This window comes from Somniosus microcephalus, chromosome 9 (genome assembly GCF_052327205.1).
Source record: "Somniosus microcephalus isolate GS21.2 chromosome 9, FLI_Smic_1.0, whole genome shotgun sequence".
Lineage (NCBI taxonomy): Eukaryota > Metazoa > Chordata > Chondrichthyes > Squaliformes > Somniosidae > Somniosus > Somniosus microcephalus.
This window is the reverse complement of record NC_140995.1, coordinates 207,767,734-207,789,930: the sequence shown is the minus strand read 5'-3', so window position 1 is coordinate 207,789,930 and position 22,197 is coordinate 207,767,734. Positions and strand designations below refer to the sequence as shown.

The following is a 22,197-nucleotide window of genomic DNA, read 5'->3' as shown; positions in this document are numbered from 1 at the left end:
TGGATCCCAGGGACGCAGCCTGTCCGGAAGCGTACCTGGAATCGTGTGGGCCTGGTCCTCCAATCAGAAAACAGATTGTCTTTTATTCATTGAAATTACTATATTACTTCATTACTGCAGCCTTTAAAATACAGATAGATTTAGCTTTTATCGAAGTAATCCAATGCATTACTCATAATTCCCACTTCTAAACAAATACTGTGCACTAAGTTACGAAATGTGAATGTTTTTTTAAAAACTGCAGCTTTAACGTACACTAGGATTGCTTCTCATTAAAGCTTTTAAAGTTCCTGGATGTCATTTAATTTTTTAAAGCATTTTTTTCATATCTGGTGTCCCCTTACGCTGTGGAAACAGGCCCTGCACCTGCTTCCACCAGCCGTTACATTTCCGTACGTAATTGCTGGGCAGCTGGTGGGCAAATAGCCCAACTCTGCGCCAGTGATTAGGTTTGAGGTGGCAGTTCGGATGGCCTGTCGATCCGAACTTGTGGTGGATTTCAAAGGCAGTATGACAGCGTACTCCGAGTACGCCATCATACCTACCGCAAAATCCGGGCCATTGTCTTTAAACAGTTTTCTTTTGGCGAGGGAGGGTCGAGTTTCCTACCTGAAATATGTTTACACTTTGTGAATCTGGAAGTAGTCTTAAGTGGCCTCTGCCCACCCCACCCAATGCCAGTGCTCACACCCAGAAGGAAAACAACTTGGGTGAAGTCCAGCCTGGTGCCATTCACGGGCATCCTGCGGCGTTTCGATGCTGATCTCTGCTTGAGCGCACAAGTCAGATTTGACTTTCTTGTCTCCGATTGAGGAAGCGGGAGAAAGACTGTTGTGAGGATTCGATTACCTCGTCCCCTTCACCTTGCTCTTCCCTTCATTGCCCCCGACCACCAGACCCGTCTGTTGGAGTAAGTGTCGCAGTATACTGGCAACATGAAGGAATTGAGGGAGAAGTTCTAATGTGAAATTTACCAGGATAAAAAACAAAACCTTGTCCTTTTTATCTTTTATCAGAGAAGAAGAGTTTAAGTTTGGCTGTACTTCCCAGAGAGTGCCTCCAGAATTACTTCACCGGCTCTGGAATGATATCACTATATCACCAAATGGGGTGGCCTTTGTTAAGGTATGAATTAGTCAACTCTATTATGTATGGTATTGAAGGTAAAATTAGTAGAGGGGTATTTTAAAATTATTCAAAGAATATTTGAATGCTTCTCTATTATTGAAGAACAGTGATTGGAAAACAAGGTGCTATTGATGATGTAGTGTAGTTGATGCTTGCAGTGAACTGAACCCAAATTGCCTGCCTGGTTCACATTAAGCAGGAGGACCAGCTTTGAGCAGAAAAGCTCACTTGCTGCCCAACTTGAGCAAAAATGCAAATCTCACATGCTCAGATATTGCTAATCCTAAATTTCATTTTAAAAAGAGCAACTTAATTTGATGATTTTTCTGCTCCTGAACCTCTGCAGTGCTGTCCGAGGCTGAACATCAGGAGGTGCACATGAAGAGTATATTTTTCCTCTTCCCCAAATAGCTATGAAAAAATAGGTTGACCTTTATTGCATATTTTCCCAAGGATCACTGGCATAAATAACGGTGTGAGGCACCTCGGGCATGAGCCTGCATTGTACCACTTGAACAATATATCAGGGATGGGCTGTCTGTGGCCAATGGGAATTGCTTTCATTAGCCTGATAAAGACTGAATAGGCTGGGCTCTTTTCCCTGAGTAGGCTGAGGGGTGACCTGATCGAGGTCTTTAAAATTATGAAAGGGTTTGATGAGGTAGATTTAGAACAGATGTTTCCGCTTGTGGGGGTGACTAAAGCTAGGGGTCATTAATAAATCCAATAAGGAATTCAGGAGAAACTTATTTAGAGTGGTTAGAATGTGGAACTCGCTACCACATGAGTAGTTGAGGCAAATAGCATAGATGTATTTAAGGGGAAGCTAGATAGTACATGAGAGAGAAAGGAATAGAAGGATATACTGATGGGGTGAGATGAAGAGGGGTGGGAGGAGGCTCGTGTGGAGGATAAACACTGGCCGACTGGCCTGTTTCTGTGCTGTGTGTTCTATGTAACGTTCGCTTGTCTCGGGGCTAATTCAAATGACAGTAAATTGCAAAATAGGCTGACCTATACACCTGGTACAGTGGTGTGAAGCAAGCAGTTTAAATTATTTTCTGGATCCATATGTTTGGATTCAACCTTTTTTTTTTAGCAACTTGTTCTAATATGTGGTGGTGTTATTGCTGTTGTAGCCATCTGTACGAAAAGGTACGTTACCAAGCATGCTAGAGGAGATACTGAAGACCAGGATAATGGTGAAACAGACCATGAAAGCCCACAAGAAGGACAAAGCCCTCACAAAACTGCTTCATGCTCGACAGATGGGTCTAAAGCTCATTGCCAACTTCACTTATGGTTACACTGCTGCTAACTTTTCTGGAAGAATGCCATGTGTTGAGGTACATTAATGATGCATAAAATACAAATTTTCAGAAGATGATGCTTTTTCAGTTACAAATAAAGAAAAAGCCTCCAACTTAGCCAAGTGTTAAGGGCTGCCTTTTAAAAATCAAATCCATTTCACATGTATAATTGCATGTACATGTATAATTGCATGTGCATGCAGACTGTCGTTACGAGCTTTATTTGGGCTGAATGACCTGTTTCTGTGCTGTAACATTGCCATTATATAGAAATAATATATAATTGTTTATTGTATATAATTATTGCTGAAATAATGCAGCAATAACTAAGATTACAGACACAGTAAGAGAACAGACATTGGTGGAGTGGGCAGATAGGTGGCAATTTAATGTGTAGAAGTGTGAGGTAATAAATTTTGGGAGGAAAACCAGGAATGGGTGTATACACTGCATGAAAAGATGCTGAAGGGTGTGGCTGAACAGAGGCCTAGCGTTGCAATTACTTAATTCCAGGAACGTACAAGTAGTTAGCCATAAAAAGATCAGACAACCTTTTGGGTTTTATAAACCAGAACACAGTACTGTACTAGAGCAAAGAGGTAATGATGAATCTGTACTGTGGAATAGTTAGGCCATGTTCGAGTACTGTGCAATTTTCAGCATCCCATTATAGAAAGGACAGTAAAACCATAGTGAGTGTAGTGTAGATTCTCTAGGCTAATGCCAGGGATGGGAATCTTGAGATGTAGGAACTATTTCTACTGGAGCAGAGAAGGCCAAGAGGAAATTTAATGGGAATAGCAGGAGAATAATGAGGTTTTTTTAAATTTTCATGAGTTGAATCAGAAAAGACTGTTTCCTCTGATTGGGACATCAGTGACAAATGCCATCAATTTAAAATTGGTGCCTCCTTTCTCCCACCACTTTCAAAAGGTCAAGGATAGGAATCTCCATTCACTTTCAGATAAATATATTAATCCATATATGTAGAATAGTCTAAACTTAATTTCCTATGTACTGTAGTATGAAACGTTTAAGTCACCTCTGAACAAATCTAATGGTTTCCACCTTTTATTGTAATATACATGAAAGAATGATGTCATGAAGAATCTCTCTCTACATCTTGTAAAGGTTCATAGTGTGTCAAATTGGAATGAGAAATTGTATCGTTTGTACAGAAAGTAATTTTGGAATTTTTTTTTTTAGATTGGTGACAGCATTGTTCTCAAAGCCAGAGAGACACTTGAGCGTGCAATAAAGTTGGTCAATGAGACAAAGAAGTGGGGAGCGCGTGTTGTGTATGGAGACACTGATAGGTATCAACTGTTGATCAAACTATAATTGACTACAATGTTAAATTTAACAGCTAATGTAACAAATACAAGATTTCTCTAGTTGGCAAAGGTCAAAAGCAAACCACAAATGCTGGCAATCTGACCTGGAAATATTGGAAATGATTGCTGATCAGCATCTGAAAGAAAGGTTATACCTAAAATGTTAACCTTTCATCAGAACTGATTTGCACTTGGGAGTCTGAGTACTAGCTTGCAATAGGGAACCTGGGTTTTGACAGGCCTCATTCAGATTTGAGCTTCCCATAAGCTTAGAAGGAATATTTGGAAAGAAAAGAAAACTGGAAAGCATAATCAGTGTCATAGCTACGAAAATGTTGATCCTGGACCATCTTGGCATGGAAATATATCACCCACCGTTCCTTCATCGTCGCTGGGTCAAAATTCTGGAACTCCCTCCCTAACAACACTGTGGGAGTATCTTCACCACACGGGCTGCAGCAGTTCAAGAAAGCAGCTCACCACCACCTTCTCGAGGGCAATTAGGGACGGGCAATAAATGCTGGCCTTGCCAGCGACGCCCACATCCCAGGAAGGGAACAAAACAAAAGCGGCAAATGCGGCAGATTGAAATTAAAACAAAAAACACAGTTACTGTTTGTTGTGATTTTCTGAGTTGATTTTGTTCTTTTACAGCATGTTTGTGCTCTTGAAAGGAGCTACCAAGGAACAGGCCTTTAAGATTGGACAAGAGATTGCTGATGCTGTGACTGCAACAAATCCAAAGCCTGTGAAACTGAAATTTGAGAAGGTAAGGTGCCTCCTTTCAATACTGGAGGGAAAGTCAAGTATAAATGTAGCTGCATTACTCCGCGTTTCCTACTGGGCAAGTCGTTCTGCAAAGATCTTGCTGAGCAAGTTGCCTGATTGCTGTGTTGATTGATCATTTAAAAAAAGCACACTAAAATATTGCAGTCTAGGTAATACCAATAAATTTCAAGTCACTGTTGCACTTTTCAAGCTCCTAATTCTTGTTCTGTAGGGTCTATTATGGTTGTTTAGAGAGGCTGCCTGGGAAGCAGAACTAAAATTAGAAATGGTGAAAGGTTCTAAGATTTTGTATTAAGATTATACTTTCAAAGTTCTCAAACCATGTATCACAACAAACTGCTTTTTTATGACTGTTAATAATTTAGCCATTTATCCTGGATTAAAAGGGATGCGCTATTCTTGCAAAGATGTTTGGCAAAGCATTATTTTGTTTAATGTACAACATAATGGTGTAGCTCATATATTATTTGCACGTGATCCCAATGATGCAGGGTTCTTCACATCCTCAACATTTTTCATGAAAACAATGCTTAAGAAGATTAGAGAAAATGTAGATATGCATTTTGAAGTCACATTTCAATTTGTTTGTGATATGTTTTTGCAGGACCAGAAGACTCAAACTCTAAACGTTGTGCAAATTTTTTTTTCTTTTGCTCTACTAGGTTTATTTGCCATGTGTCTTGCAATCAAAGAAGAGGTACGTTGGTTACATGTATGAGAGTTTAGACCAGAAGGATCCTGTTTTTGATGCCAAGGGAATTGAAACTGTGCGGCGAGACTCCTGTCCTGCTGTCTCCAAGGTATGAAGTATTTTATTTATCTTTTTATTATATTGCTCCCTTCAGTCACCATACGGTTCCCCCCCATTGATTGCACCAATGAAAGAAAATAATTTCAAAGTTCAAGCACTTTATTTTGGTCTCAAATGCTAAAGCTATGTGTTTTTAAGACTAAAATAATGATTTTGGATCTTTCTTCAACTGGTTTAACTTGAGTATGATGCTATGGTTTCTGCTTCGCATCAACACTAAAGTGGAAGCATAACTTGCGAATCTGATTGGATGACTCCCACACATCATAGCAGGAATGAAACTTTCATGTAGTGCATATTTTTCAGATTGGGTTATTGTCCCGAGCATCTGAACCCAGGCAGATCAGAGCAAGGGCACTCCCTGCATGTAACGGGAGTGTTTTATAGTCAAGCATGTCGGCCAATTTGCAAACAGCCAGTTCCCGCAAACAGCCAGTTCCCACAAACAGCAAAAGATAAATGACCAGTTACTCTGTTTCTGGTGTTCGTTGAGGGATGACTGTTTGAATGGTCCTTTGGCATCTTTTATGACCACCTGACCGGTCAAATGGGGCCTCAGTTTAATGTCTTATCTGAAAGCAGCACCTCCGACATTGCAGGACTGACACTCCAGTGTCAACCTAGATTATGTACTTAAGTCTTGGAATGGGGCTTGAACCTGCAAGCTTTTGACTGAGGTGGGAGTTCTACCCCGCTCAGCTTGGCTGTATTGACACGTAGGGTTAATACTACTTGACGTATGGGCAAGTCCAAAATGCCTACTGCCACACAACCTCTTAAACATGCAACAGATATCAATGGATTTTAATGGTGAAGGTGCACCGATGTGTAGTTCTCAGCTGACCTGGATCTCTGCAGTTGTAATAGCTATGGCTGAACGAAGCATCTTCTATTCTTTGTCTGAAGTCTCTAGCAAGACTTGGATTCAGAGAAATGAGAACTCTGTACATGAAGGATGTTCATTTGCTTTTTGAAGGGTAGTAAGTTGTAAATTGATCCAAAGTTCTCATCCATCAGTTGGCTTAGGTATTATTTGTGTTTCCCTAGCCTCATTAAAAATATGTTTGTGCAGTTAGTTTTAAACTAAATGCAGTACTTCACCAGCTTTGTGTATCACAGTAGTGTCTGCTGCTGTTTCACTTTTGAACCTTTCCTCAGATTCTAGAGCGCTCAATAAAACTGTTGTTTGAAACAAGAGATATCAGCCAGATCAAGCAGTACGTTCAGAGGCAGTGCACAAAAGTACTGGAAGGGAAGGCCAGCATGCAGGATCTGACTTTCGCCAAAGAGTACCGGGGGAGTGATTCATACCGCCCAGGGGCATGTGTCCCTTCTCTAGAACTGACCAGGTGGGTCGTGCTGATGGAGCCAAATCCTAGAATGGCCATTGATTTTTAGAAGGGACCGATTGCTGTTGGTTCAGTTGAGTGGTTTGAATCACAACTGTGTGAATGCGGCATTTTGGCCAACGTAAGCCTATGGAAGTCTGAAGAAACTGCCTTCCAGTTAGTACAAAGCTACTACAGTGTGAACCGATGTACTGTGGTAAATTACATTTCACAGCTGTGTCTCATTCTCTAGAGGATTACTAAATCTTATTTGAATAAAAATTTTAATTAAAAGTTTGATTAGACCAGTAATAAAATCAGAAGGATATTTAAGTACAAGCACAGGAGCAAATGAAAACTTTATCAGCACAATTATGACACCATTGAATGCAGATTAGAATAATTTAAATGTTAAATTAACATTTCTAGAGGTATTCACAAGAGGATAATGCTAACTTAACAATCGAGTTTCTGAGACCAGGTTCATAGCCTCACCCACTGACAACCTTTTAATTGATCACCCTCAACCTTAAAACGATCTGACTGGCACCTGTCCTAAATATGCCCCTCACGATGCGGAACTTGTGTCCTCTTGTCCAGCTCGTATCTAAAAGTATTTCCTCGGGTTTACCTTCCCGTCCTGTATCTTGTATATCTGAGGTCCCCTGAGCCAGATTTTGAGCCTGAAGAGCCCTGCCATATGAAAGTTGTTCCTCATAACCTATCCCTCTGACACCAGGGATTTGCCTTGTTGCTTTTCCCTGCAGTGCCTCTATGGATGGTCCCTTTATATTGTGCCAACCACAACTATATGCAACACCTTATTCAGCAAGGCCTGCCCCGCTGTGACCTCGATTATCGTACGATTATCCTCTACTTCCTTTTAGCCAGTTACTGATCCAACATCCATGTCTTGCCCTTGATACCTACTGACCTTGGTTGCTTATGCAGGACTTCAGTAAATGACTTTTGAAAGTTGAGGTGCACTATGTTGTGTGGCTTGCCCCACCCATCAACTTGGAACATTACCTCTTATTCAATTTAATGCCTCTCAAATAAGCGACAATGTAAATGCAGGTTCTAAATTGGCTCTTTTTAAAACAAAAGTACCTGCCACTAGTAATGAGTGATAAACACAACTAGATCTAGCAAAAAAAGGCTGAGATTGATGTGGCAAAACTTAGCCCTTCTAACATTGTTGCCTGATGTTTATTGGGTTATTTTCATACATGTACCTTTCCATTTTGCTTCTGACAGTTGATTGTATGTATTAGTTTTCCAATTACGTAGGTCAGTCTAATGGGTTTGCAGTTGTTGGGCTTGCCTCTGCCACCTTTTTTGAACACGGGAACAATTGTCTATTTCTAGTCTGTCAACCTTTGACCCCCTCTAAATGACCATCAGTGCTGACTATCTGTGTTTAGTTTTGATCATCAATTAGCAGTTTGTTACAGGAAAAAAACCAATAAGACTAACCCCAAATGTGAGGGTGATTAGCTGCGAGGAAAGATTCGAAGCTTGAGGTCTACTGTCTATAGAGAAGGTGGCTAAGGGAAGACTGCAAAGTATAGAAAATATTAAATGGTATAGATGTGGTAAACCTAGAATATTACTGCAAAATACACCCAGCAATTGGGACCAGAGAACGTGAATGTACATTTAGTACAGCTACCAGAATAAAATTGTTTGCTCATAGTGCTACGAATTTGAAACACTTTACCAGGTAAGGTAATGAAGGCAAAAATATTGGGATTTGTCAAATACAATTACAGTGGATACCATGATGGGGAAGTTAATGTACCACAGGGATGAGTTTTGGGCTTTTATCATCCCCTGACTCTTGTTTTATATTTTGAGAGTCTAGTTCATAGAAGACAGTTGCTGATAAAACATGTGCAATGGATCTGTCTTAGCACATTTACTGAAGAATAGGCAGCATGCTTAATGAGGCTTGTGGGGAATCACATTACCCTGACAGTAGCCCTACATTTGTCAGCAGCATCCCAAATTAAAGGTGGTGCTGCTGCTTCCGGGAGAGCTGAGACACAAGACAGGCTTCCAGAGACTGTGCTCCAATGATGGTATCAACAGTGACACAGAGGCAGCAGCATTTACTGGCACCTGAGGTTGATGCTGTTCCACCTGCAGTTCTGCACATGCTCCCTTTGGCCTCGAAGTGTGCAGTAGCCAGAAAGAAAATCAGTAACTGTAACTTCAGCACAGTCTTGATAGTATAAATGAGTCAGGTTCCATAGCAATGAGCTGTAAAATGTCCCTTTTTGACTCTGCTCTTGAAGAATAACTGCTGTAATATCTTGGCTTACATGTCATAAAATGGTGTAGGTGTTTGAACATCACCAGATATCAACTCAAGTCATAAACATTAAATACAAAATTGATAAGACCAACTCCAAGGCTGTTGTAAATCCAGGCTGTAGCTCTACCTGTGATGCGAAGCCTCATTCTAATGTGCAACTATGCATTGTGCCTTTATAGAAACAATACTGAAACTTTGAAGGGGTAGGAAGTCATGGGGGGGGGGGGGGTGGGGGGGAATTTGATCCTTTTATATTCTACACAACTGTACTGTTTCTGCGTGTTTCAAATCGCGCTCTCTAGCTTGCATCCCTTTTACCTTTTAAGTTACAGAAGAGCGATCCCAAAATGACTACCAGATACCGTGTTTAGGTTGTCATTTGTATCACTCTCCTGTTTTTTCCATTTGGAAAATGGAGACCTAGGTCACTATTCCACTGAGCCTTCAAGAGAGTGGGCAATATAAATGATTGGTCTTAATGGCTCACGCCATGTTTTCAATCTGATTTGGTGGGCCTGGCAATTGACTCTGGCCATTCGCATGAGTTAATGTGATTGTATCATTAAGCTATTTTGTGTTACAACCTAAGTAGACTGACTGTAAAATGGCTCAACGTATTTAGTGTGCCAGAAAAGGAGGCAGTTCAACTCACAGCAGACTAGCAAGATCCACAAAAATCGAGGTTTCACCGCTCCTGATCTGAATGATCATTGCCACCCTATGATCAGCCATGATCGCATTGAATGGTGGAGCAGGCTCGAGGGGCCGAATGGCCTACTCCTGCTCCTATCTTCTATGTATGTTTCTATATCCCTGCATGCAACCTCAGGGCCTATCCTATTTCTCAGGCCCCAGCGACTGCTCCTTTTGACCTTTCTTCCCACCTCTGCAACTCCCCTCAACATCTGTACCTTGCCCCCTCCCGTCCTGCTTTCAAAAACTGTCAAGCTTCAGGTCCACTGCCTGTAAAGTTCAGAGATGTCTTTATATGTTGTGAATGCTACAGAAATGTTAGTTTTGCTTAGTAACACTCCAGTAAGGTATGCGCCTATGAACTTTTTTTTTAAGCTTATGGCTGAACGATGCTTTCGCATGAAGCCATCTGCTGGTTGATGCAGAATCTGCAGTGTCCAGTGAAGCAGCATTGAAGCCATTTGAACTGGAACATTTTAAATTCGATCTCTATTGACGCCACTTAACTTTTGTGCATTAATATAAAAGAGCCTTTAGATCCCAACAATGTAGTCTCAAGTAAATTCCGATAAGTGTCTTTAAGTCGAGGAAATATGAGTGAGCTATTGAAATAATAGTTTTACCAGATGCTCATGTTGCTGCAAGTTTGCTAATGGATACCTTGTTCCTAACAGGAGGATGCTGTCGTACGATCGGCGATCTGAGCCTAGGGTAGGCGAGAGGGTCCCTTATGTCATTGTGTATGGAGTGCCAGGGGTGCCTCTCATTCAGCTTGTCAGACGACCGATTGAGGTGCTGCAGGATCCCAGCTTGAGACTGAATGCTACCTACTACATCAGCAAACAGATCCTGCCACCCCTCAACAGGGTCTTCTCTCTGATTGGTGTGGATGTTTTCAGCTGGTACCATGAGCTACCCAGGGTAAGAAGCAATAAGATTTCCCTATATACGCATTAGATTTGTAACGCTGTCTTGTTTAGTTTTTATTGATCTGGCCACTAACATGCACTTCAGTTCTTAACTATCAGGAAGATCGACAGAAATGAAGCTCAGGACAATAATGCAAAGCAGCTCAGAAAAGGCTGTCGTTTTGAAGTGTGCCACTTTGCATTGTTGGAGCTGTTCTGCACATTGGGAGCTAGTTAGCCCCATTCTCTCTCTTCCCCTACTGCTGTAATGGCAGTGTCTGCCTCTTCACCTTCTCCTTCAGCACCCACTTACACCAGCTTTTGGTTCTCCTCGATGGCCATTGCCCCCTCTTGGTCAGAGACCCTTGGTTATGTAATCAAACACAGTAGCCAATTTGAGCACAGCAAAGTCCGACACGTGACAATGAGATAAATAATTGGTTAATCTATTTCTGTTAGTGATCGAGGATGGAATGTTGGCTAGGACTTGGGAGAACTCCCTACTATTCTTAAAACAAGTTTTATTTTTAAAGAACTGACCTATTGCATAATCTCACTGCTACTTCCTCTGTTAAAAGAATGAAGGTCAGTGCGCCCTCAATGGTCCAGTAGGTACACCACTTAATATGGTACTGAGACATGCCAATAGAAAGGCTTCACGTTTTCAGTCCCTGCACTGCCTGATTTCAGCTATGGGAGCAAGCAGTTTGGTGTTGAATTGGCCTCTGCATCCCTGGGCTAGGGAGTTGAGGGAATTGGTCAGTATGCAAGCTCTAGAAGTAAAGGGAATTAAGGGTTACGGGGAGCGGGCAGGAATTTGGACATGAGTCTAGGTTCAGATCGGTCATGGCCCTGTGGGTAGCGGAGCGGGCCCAGGGGCCGTGTAGCCTGATCCTGCTCCTATTTCGTGTGTCTAATTCTGTTAGATTCAGGAGACGGTTCTGTGATAGTGGATTGGCGGTTAGGATCAGATCAGCCATGATCTTATTGAATGGTGGAGCAGGCTCGAGGGGCCGATTGGCCTACTCCTGCTCCTATTTCTTATGTTCTTATGTTCCTGATTGTTATCCAGTGAGCCCTGCTATAAAGTGTACACCTTGTGATAGTCACCCACTATCAAATAGCTCCCCAACACTCCAGGCTCACTTGTGAGGAATGGGTGCTTGGGCTAGCTGCTAGAGGACTGCCAGGGACTATGAAAACCATCAACTATCAAAAGGGAACTGGATAAATACTTGAAGGGGAAAAATTTGCAGGGCTCTGGGGAAAGAGCGGGGGGAGTAGGACTAATTGCGTAGTTCTTTCAAAGAACTGGCACAGGCATGATGGGCTGAATGGCCTTCTGTGCTGTACGAACAATGACAGACAGGTAAAGACCCTCTAGCCCATCCAGCCTGTCCTGTCCCCCACAATTGTGATACCCTGTGTATCACAATATATAAACACTTCACACACCCCCCCCCCCCCCCCCCACCCTGCCCAAAACCATGTGATCTCCTGGGAGAAGCAAATAAACAGATTTAAAAACCAGGCCAGTTTGGGAGGAAAAATCTGGGAAATTCCTCTCTGACCCATCTTGGCGATCAAAACTGATCCAGGAGATCGCTCTGGCCCTTAATTCCCCAGCTCTCTAGGAGGAATGCAGCGAATCTGTGTCTACCGCACGAGACAGCAGCCTGTTCCAGAGCTCCACTATTCTCCGGGAAAACAACCGCCTCCTAACATCTAACCTGGATCTAGCCTTGCACAACTTAAATTTGTGACCCCTGGTTCTCCTTAATCTATTTAATGGGAACAAACTGTCAACTAACAATCTATTCCCTTCATCTTATAACTCACAGTCAGATCACCCCATAATCTACACTTCTCTAAAATGTAGAGTCCCAACTCTTGTAGCCTATATGTTGATAACTAAGATGCTTTAAACTGGGAATTAGTCTAGTGGCCCTCCTCTACACCCGTTCCAAAGCCCCCCTCACCCACCATGTGAGGAAACCAAAAATGGACACCGTCTTCTAAGTGAGGCCTGACCAAGGTCTTTTACAAGAAGAAAGTAGTTTGCCACGTCTTATCAATTGTCCTATGAATGCACCCCAAAACCCTATTGGCTCTAGCTATTGCTTCACGGCATTACTCATGTACCTTTTTAGAGATATATACACTAAATATATCATTCTGTGATTGAGTTCATGAGAGCAGATTCATGGAACGGTGCCCACATTATGCTGGATGCCTTTATTAGGACAGTTGAATCTGTTCGTGCCTTGCATGTACTGAGCCTGGATTGCAGCCCTGCGACTCGGCATAACTGAGCACTGTGCCAATAGTCTGTCCTTGTTGAAATGACAGTCTTAATCCATTGTGGGTGTGAATGCTGTGTACTTCCAGAGCAGGGTATAGTTAGTGACTTGGCAGCAGCATTGCAATATACAGCAGAGAGTCAGCTGTGCATCCCACACTGCAGGTTTTTTTGATCGTACCACTGCCCGCGCCATCACCAGCTATACAGATTGTAAACTCGCTCTTTGCCACCTGGAGTTGTCTGCCTTTCATCTTACTTGGCTTTACCTGAATGCTTTAAAAGAAACCATCTCTGCATTGGAAGCTGAAGCTCAAAGTGAAAAGTAGCGATTCAAGTGTTCTTAAACTTGGTTTTTAACATTTTTAGGTCCAAAAGGCGTTTTCGACAACTCGCAATGAACAGGACAGTCGTAAAGGAACCATCTCCCAGTATTTCACCACCCTGCACTGCCCAGTCTGTGACGAGCTGACACAGCTGGGCATCTGCAGCAAGTGCCGAAGCAACCCTCAGCAAGTCGCTGTGATCCTTCATCAGGAGATTAGAGAGTGGGAATGGAAACAGGCTCAGCTGCTAAAGGTACTTTCACTAAATCACATGGCTGCAAATTAAGCTGTTACTCTAGGTAAAAGCCAGAGGCTAAAACAATAACGTATTGGGCCAAAATTGACTTTAATTCAATATTGTTCTTTTTATTAATGATGGTCACTCGTAATTTTATTGAAGTAACACTTGGGTTTGGATTTTCCTCCCCTATCCCACCCCAAATTGTGCAGAATAGTGGGGAAAGTCCAGTGGTGAGGCCTACCACTGCCTCTATGCCCCAAGCTCGATTTCCCCCTCCCCGTTTCGGGGCCTCCCTACCACTACCCCAGAGATTATTGCCAGGCTTCACCTGGCAGGGCCGAGGGGCAGATGGCAGGAAGATCCGCTGCGATCCTGGATTCTGCCTCCCCACCAGCATTTATGTTTGCGGGCAGGGAAGGGGTGGCCACTAGCAGGGGCAAAGGAAAGGGCTGTGTAGTGACCTCCTCTCCCACCATTTCATCCCCAACACTTGCCTGTTGAAGGTCTCAGCCGAGGCCTTCAGTGCGACAGTTGTTCCTGTCTTCGGGACTCTTCTGCCCTTTTAATGTGACTCCCACCTCTTCTAGCAGTGCAGCGGTGATACCATTACAGCACCACTGGCTTTCCCTGCGGGCCACTGGTATACTTGGAGCCTGCCATGAATAGCTAATATTACCCTCAGCCCAGGAAACTGAGACAGGTCATCGTGAGGTGGTGGGTGAAAGTTCTGCCGCAAACTTACAGGGGTTAACCTACCAGCCATTAACCTACACTGTGTGGGTTTCATATCAAAAACGGCTTGGAGTGTTCCCCATTCCAATTACATAAATAAACCACATGATCACAAAGGACCCTGATCAAAAGTTGCGTTTATATTAATGCATGGAGATATACCAAGACTGCTGTAAATGCCAGATACATTCTAAATACTGGTAATGTGCATCAGCATTGAAGTTTCAGCTGCAGACAAGCCAGTGCTTTTGTAGGGTCTATGCCTGAAATCTCTTGCTGTTTGTTGCACATGCTGTGCATCTTCTGTAAATAAAAGAATTCACTTATTTTTCTAGCTTTCTTTAGCTAATGATCAACTGTTCTAAACATTGCTTAGTATCTAATTATAAATAAACTTGCATTTATACAGCACATTACAGTGTTGAACCCATTCAAAGTATTGACACAATACTTGAGGTAGCAAGTGCACAGAATGTACTCTGGGTGGGGGACTTCAATGTCCATCACCAAGAGTGCTCGGTAGCACCACCACTGACCGAGCTGGCTGAGTCCTGAAGGACATAGCTGCAAGACTGGGCCTGCAGCAGGTGGTGAAAGAATCAACATGAGGGGGAAAAACCTACTTGACCTCGTCCTCACCAATCTACCTGTCGCAGATGCATCTGTCCATGATAGTACTGGTAGCAGTGACCACCGCAGTCCTTGTGAAGACAAAGTCTCGTCTTCACACTGAGGACACCCTCCATCGTGTTGTGTTGCACTACCACTGTGCTAAATGGGATAGATTCAGAACAGATCAGGCAGCTCAAACTTTGGCATCCATGAGGCGCTGTGGGCCATCAGTAGCAGCAGAATTGTATTCCACCACAATCTGTAACCTCATGGCCTGGCATATCCCTCGCTCTACCATTACCATCAAGCCAGGCGACCAACGCTGCTTCAATAAGGAGTGTAGAAGAGCATGCCAGGAGCAGCACCAGACGTACCTAAAAATGAGGTGCCAACCTGGGGAAGCTGCAACACAGGACTACATGCGTGCTAAAGCAGAGATGAGGAGGAATTTCTTCTGAGTGTTGTGAATCCTTTCGAATACTCTACCCCAGAGAGCTGTGGAGGCGGAGTCATTGAATATATTCAAGGCGGAGATAGACGGATATTTGAGCTACAGGGGAGTCGCGGGTTATGGGGAGCGGGCAGGAAAGTGGAGTTGAGGCCAAGTTCAGATCCGCCATGATCTTATAGAATGGCGGAGCAGGCTTCAGGGGCCAAATGGCCTACACCTGCTCCTATTCCTTATGTTCTAAACAATGGAAGCAGCATGCTATATACGGCGGTAAGCGATCCGACAACCAACGGATTAGATCAAAGCTCTGCAGTCCTGCCACATCCAGTCATAAATGGTGGTGGACCATTAAACTGACGGGAGGAGGAGACTCCATGAACATCCCCATCCTCAATGATGGCGGAGCCCAGCACGTGAGTGCAAAAGACAAGACTAAAGCAATTTCAACCATCTTCAGCCAGAAGTGCCGAGTGGATGATCCATCTCGGCTGCCTCCTGAGGTCCCCGCCATCACAGAAGCCAGTCTTCAGCCAAATCGAATTACTCCATGTGATATCAAGAAATGGCTGAGCCCACTGGATACAGCAAAGGCTATGGGCCCTGACAATATCCCAGCTGTCGTGCTGAAGACTTGTGCTCCAGAACTAGCCGCGCATCTAGCCAAGCTGTTCCAGTACAGCTACAACGTTGGCATCTACCCGACCATGTGGAAAACTGCCCAGGTATGTCCTGTCCACAAAAATCAGGACAAAGCTAATCTGGTCAATTACTGCCCCATCAGTCTACTCTCAAATCAGCAGCAAAGTGATGGAAGGTGTTGTCGACAGCGCTATCAAGTGGCACTTATTCACCAATAACCTGCTCACCGATGTTCAGTTTGAGTTCCGCCAGGACCACTTGGCTCCAGACCTCATTACAGCCTTGGTCCAAACATGGACAAAAGAGCTGAATTCCAGAGGTGAGGTGAGAGTGACTGCCCTTGACATCACGGCAGCATTTGACCGAGTGGCATTAAGGAGCCCAAGTAATACTGAAGTCGATGGGAATCGGAGGGGGAACTCTCCACTGGCTGGAGTCATACCTAGCACAAAGGACAATGGTTGTTGGAGGCCAATCATCTGAGCCCCAGGACATCACTGCAGGAGTTCCTCAGGGCAGTGTCCTCGGCCCAACCATCTTCAGCTGCTTCAATGACCTTCTGTCCATCCTAAGGTCGGAAGTGGGGATGTTCGCTGATGATTGCAGTGTTCTGTTCCATTCGCAACTCCTCAGATAATGAGCAGTCTATGTCCGCATGCAGCAAGACGTGGATGACATTCAGGCTTGGGCTGATAAGTGGCAAGTAACATTAGCACCACACAAGTGCCAGGCTATGACTACCTCCAACAAGAGAGCATCTAACCACCACCCCATGACATTCAACATTACCATTTCTGAATCCTCCAACATCAACATCCTAGGGGGCACCATTGACCAGAAACTTAACTGGGCCAGCCACATAAATACTGTGGCAACAAGAGCAGGTCAGAGGCTGAGTATTCTGCGGCAAATGTCTCGCCTCCTGACTCCCCAAAGCCTTTCCACCACAGATAAAGCACAAGTCAGGAGTGTAATGGAATACTCTCCACTTGCCTGGATGAGTGCAGCTCCAACAACACTCGAAGCTCGACACCATCCAGGATAAAGCAGCCCGCTTGATTGGCACCCCATCCACCACTTGAAACTTTCACTCCCTCCACCACCGGCATACCGTGGCTGCAGTGTGTACCACCTACAAGATGCACTGCAGCAACTCGTCAAGGCTTCTTCGACAGCACCTCCCAAACCCATGACCTCAACCACCTAGAAGGACAAGGGCAGCAGGCGCATGGGAACACTATCACCTCCATGTTCCCCTCCAAGTCACACACCATCCTGACTTGGAAATATATCACCGTTCCTTTATCGTCGCTGGGTCAGAATTCTGGACCTCCCTCCCTAACAGCACTGTGGGAGTACCTTCACCACACAGACTGCAGCGGTTCAAGAATGCGGCTCACTACCACCTTCTCGGGTAATTAGGGATGGGCAATAAATGCAGGCCTTGCCAGCGATGCCCACATCCCAGGAATGAATAAAAAATTATATTTTCCAGTGGTTAAGTAGGCAAAATGTAGAAACCATTCTACAACAGTAATATTCCTCAAGTAACCATGAGAGTTTCTGTTTGTGATGCTGGTTGAGGGCGCAATGCTGGCCAGGACACCAGAATTCTCTGTCTTTGTATAGTACCATGGGATAGTTTACTATCTACCTGAACCACCAGAGCAGGCAGGTGACGTGTCACTTCAAAATCTCATCAATAGAACAACACCTTTTGGCAACGCTACACTTCCTGGAGTATCAGCCTAGATTGTGACCTCAATCCCTAGGTTATGGGGCTTGAGCCCAAATTGGAAGTAATATGTTTGTAGTGCTAACAACAGCAACAACTTGCATTTATATAACATTCTATCATATAAGAAAAAAAAGTCCCATGGTGCTTCACAGAAGCGTGAGGGGTTGGGGGTGGGGGCGGGAAAGAACTCCCAGCCACAGGGAGATATTAGGATGGGTGAGCGAAGGTTTAGTTGAAGAGGTAGGCATTAAGGAGACTAAGCAGCAGGACATGGAGGGGTTTAGGGAGGGAATTCCAGAGCGTGGTGCATAGTGGCTGAAGGCGTGGCGCAAATGGTGTGGTAGTTGGGAGATGCACAAGAGGCCAGAGTCAATTCGGGGGGTGGTGGTGGAAGAGAGGAATAGGAAAAGAGGGAGGAAAGAGAAATGTTTATTTGTAGCGGTTACCTGTCATGGTAGATTCTGTGAACTAACAACTGATTTAAAAACTTGTTTCTGTTAGGGGTGTTGAATTCAATGTCTGAGATTTAAATTTTCGATGTTACCTTGTGGTGTCCTGGTAAACATCCTTTCTTCCCTTAACTAACACTGCTGAAACAGATTAAGTGGTCATTATTCTTGTTTGTGAGAGCTTTCTGTTGGGTTTGCAGTGACAACATTTCAAAAGTAATTGGCTGTGAAGTACTTTGGCATGTTCTATAGAATCCTAGATTGGTTAGAGGGCAGGAGGAGGCCATTCGGCCCTTCAAGCTGGGGCTGGGGCCGGCTCTGCACGAGCACTTCAGCTAGTCCTGCACCCTGCCCTTTCCTCGTAGCCCTGCAATTATTTTCCTTCAGGTACTTAACTAATTCCCTTTTGAAAGCCACGATTGAATCTGCCTGCACCACCCTTTCAGGCAGTGCATTCCAGATCATAACCACTTGCTGCCTAAAAAGAATTTTCCTCATGTCGCCTTTGGATCTTCTGCCAATCGCCTTAAATCTGTCCCCTCTGGTTCTCAACCCTTCCGCCAATGGGAACAGTTTCTCTCTGTCCAGACCCCTCATGATTTTGAACACCTCTATCAAACCTCCTCTCAACCTTCTCTGCTCTATGGAGAACAACCCCAGTTTCTCCAGTCTGTCCACATAACTGAAGTCCCTTATCCCTGGAACCATTCTCGTAAATCTTTTCTGCACCCTCTAAAGCCTTCACATCCGTCCTAAAGTGCGGTGCCCAGAATTGGACACACTACTCCACTTGTGGCCGAACTAGTGTTTTATAAAGGTTCATCATAACTTCCTTGCTTTTGTACTCCATGCCTCTATTTATGAAGCCCAGGATCCCGTATGCTTTTTTTAACCGCTTTCTCAACCTGTCCTGCCACCTTCAATGATTTGTGCACATATACCCCCAGGTCTCTCTGTTCATGCACCCACTTTAGAATTGTACCCTTTAGTTTATATTGCATCACTTCGCACTTTTCTGCGTTAAATTTCATCTGCCACGTGTCCACCCATTCCACCTGCCTGTCTATATCCTCTTGAAGTCTATCCCTATCCTCCTCACTGTTCACTATACTTCCAAGTTTTGTGTCATCTGCAGATTTTGAAATAGTGCCCTGTACACCTAAGTCCAAATCATTAATATATATCAAGAAAAGCAGTGGTCCTAGTACTGCTCCCTGGGGAACACCACTGTATATCTTCCTCCAGTCCGAAAAACAACCGTTCACCACTACTCTCTGTTTCCTGTCACGTAGCCAATTTTGTATCCATGCTGCCACTGTCCCTTTTATTCCATGGGCTTGAACTTTGCTGACAAGCCTATTATGTGGCACTGTATCAAATGCCTTTTGGAAGTCCATGTACACCACATCAACCCTCTGCGTTACCTCATCAAAAAACTCAATCAAGTTGGTTAAACACGATTTGCCTTTAACAAATCTGTGCAGGCTTCCCTTAATTAATCCACATTTGTCCAAGTAACTCTTAATTTTGTCCCGGATTATCATTTCTAAAAGCTTCCCCACCACTGAGGTTAAGCTGACTGGCCTGTAGTTGCTGGGTTTATCTTTTATACCCTTTTTTGAACAAGGGTGTAACATTTGCAATTCTCCAGTCCTCTGGCACCACTCCCGTATCCAAGGAGGATCGGAAGATTATGGCCAGTACCTCTGCAATTTCCACCTTTACTTCCCTCTGCATCCTAGGATGCATCCCATTGGTGACTTATCTACTTTAAGTACAGCCAGCCATTCTATCAATTTTTATCCCATCCAATATCTCAACTATCTCCTTTCACTGACTTTGCATCTGTCTTTACCAAGGAAGAAGATACAGCCAAAGTACTCATTCAGTACCTCAGCTATGCCCTCTGCCTCCATGCGTAGATCTCCTTTTTGGTCCCTAATCAGCCCCACCCCTCCTCTTACTATCCTGAAAGGTGCTCCTATAAATGCAGGTTTATTCCTCCTTTACATGTCGTCTTCTCCACTAGCTCCTTGTCCCATTCCCTCTCTACCTCTTCCCCCTTTGTGTCTTTGAGGCTGTATGTGTGTCTGTCTTTCACCTCTCTCTTCCCACACCACTCCATCCCTCCCTTTTCATAAACCAAATGCACCAGATAATGGTTTGTGGAAAATCAGCCACTTCTAATATAGTTAGCATAACCTATTTGCTCAGGTAGCACGTGGGAGCTGTGCAGCCAAACAGCATTTTGTGGTTCATTTTCTGTAAATTCCTAGTGCCTGACAGACCGCAGCTGTTAGAAAGTTTTTGCCTTCTTTTGAATCCCTGATTACTCACAGAAGTCTCTTGTTTTTAGATTTGCAGGAATTGCACAGGCTGTGTGGACAGACAAGTTCAGTGTGTCTCGCTGGATTGCCCGGTCCTGTATAAGCTGTTCAGCGTAAGCCGTGACCTTACTAAGGCCCCTTACCTTCGTCAATTATTGGACCAGTTTTGACAACTCTAATCCACTCGAGGCATTGGCGGGTGCTCATTTCAGTTTTTGCTCAGCCGCATCTTTATTGTGTGTGCAGATATCTTGGTCATGGTGAGCTTACCATGACTGCAAAAGCTGAGCTTTTGTAGCCAACGCGATTGAAGTGTTTTGCCATAGCAATTTTGAGTGTGAACATTACGATATCTATTGCAGTGCAAAGGAAGTGTCAATTAGGTAATTGTTTCACTTGTTGGGAGATCATTTTTAAAATAAAGTTGTGAATCTGTCTCATTTCCATTGTAATGGATGATTGAACAGCCCTGTAAATAAATGTACAGTACTATTTCGTATGCAATTATGGTAAATGGAGTTCAGATCTATGGGCACTGAAATGTGGGTAATTAACAACTGTGGTGCAAATTTCAAGCTGCATATGTTTACAGATGATTTTCTACAATATATTGAAGTTTTATGTGTTGTATGTTTTGACAACTTTTTTCAATTCTATTTTTGGTTTACCTTTGATAGTTGCTTTCTCTTGTGTGCACCGTCGTAAACTTGCAGTACAAAATGTAGCAGTTTGTTAAAAGCACTGTCATGTTGATGTTTCTGGGTGCTTTGCTACGAAAAACAATCATGGCTAGACAAGATTTTGGAAACAGTGCTGTGTGGGGTTGTTGCAATATCTTGATTATTTATTTGGATTATATATTATGGCACTTCATATCTTTTTTAAAAGTTTATATTGTTTTCAAAGAAAAGCTTAACAGTTTCTCATTACGTCAAGTTTGATTTGCCAAAATTTGTACAAATGAGGCACTTTTTTTTCAATGGTTGTAAAGCTGTATTGAAATATAAAGGAATTATATGATCCTGTTTATTTTGTAGCTTCTGATTTGTTGTACTCTACTACTAATCATCCTGAACCTGGAAATTTTCTTTAAAAACATTTGTTTGATATATTGTCACTAAATTAGGATAAATCAGATTATTAAAAGTTTACCTTGTTTAAAATACTAGGTGGTGTGTTTTGGAAAATTAGTCTGTGTCCGTAAGAATTGGCAAAGACCATGGGAACTTGCACTCTAAAATTCCACAAGCTGAACAGGACTTCAGGACAACTGCAGGCAAATGGATTTCAATGTAGGCAAATGTGAGGTCATCCACTTTGGACCTAAAAAAAGGATAGAACAGAGTACTTTCTAAATCATCATCTTCTCTTAGGCAGTCCCTGTGAACCAAGGATGACTCGCTTCCACATTAAAAATGAGTTCTCAGGTGACTGATGAGTCCAATGCGGGACCTACAGTCTCTGTCACAGGTGGGGCAGACGGTGGTTGAAACGTCTGAGCTCCCGGGCAACGATAGCATTACGGCGTTCCGGTCTGTCACTGTTGGGGTTGTCCATGACGTTCATTTTAAAGGGTGGAAGATGCCTGTGTGTGAATTCTTTTAATGTGGGGTGGCCGTTCTACACCAGCTACCACACGGGCTTGACAGAGCAAGGTTTTGGTCCAATGGCAAGGGGATCCAAGACGATTGGAGACCAGGCTCTGCTACAACGGCCTAGCGTGTACACACTGCTACTGTCCTCTCTGCCTGGGTTTCGTAGGATG

The 22,197-nt window shown here is 43.6% G+C and overlaps 1 protein-coding gene across 1 annotated transcript in view; it reads left to right on the top strand.

Annotated features, from left to right (window-relative positions):
* Nucleotides 1-21,457, top strand: part of rev3l (REV3 like, DNA directed polymerase zeta catalytic subunit) — a 219,505-nt gene extending 198,048 nt beyond the window's left edge. The window contains exons 24-32 of the mRNA XM_085997824.1: nucleotides 1,017-1,125; nucleotides 2,268-2,474; nucleotides 3,645-3,754; nucleotides 4,427-4,541; nucleotides 5,224-5,361; nucleotides 6,531-6,721; nucleotides 10,385-10,631; nucleotides 13,287-13,496; nucleotides 20,462-21,457. Of these exons, the coding sequence (XP_085853950.1) occupies nucleotides 1,017-1,125; nucleotides 2,268-2,474; nucleotides 3,645-3,754; nucleotides 4,427-4,541; nucleotides 5,224-5,361; nucleotides 6,531-6,721; nucleotides 10,385-10,631; nucleotides 13,287-13,496; nucleotides 20,462-20,602 (1,468 nt within the window). The 3' untranslated portion in view covers nucleotides 20,603-21,457. The remainder of the gene's footprint in view (nucleotides 1-1,016; nucleotides 1,126-2,267; nucleotides 2,475-3,644; nucleotides 3,755-4,426; nucleotides 4,542-5,223; nucleotides 5,362-6,530; nucleotides 6,722-10,384; nucleotides 10,632-13,286; nucleotides 13,497-20,461) is intronic.
* Nucleotides 21,458-22,197: the final 740 nt, after the last annotated feature.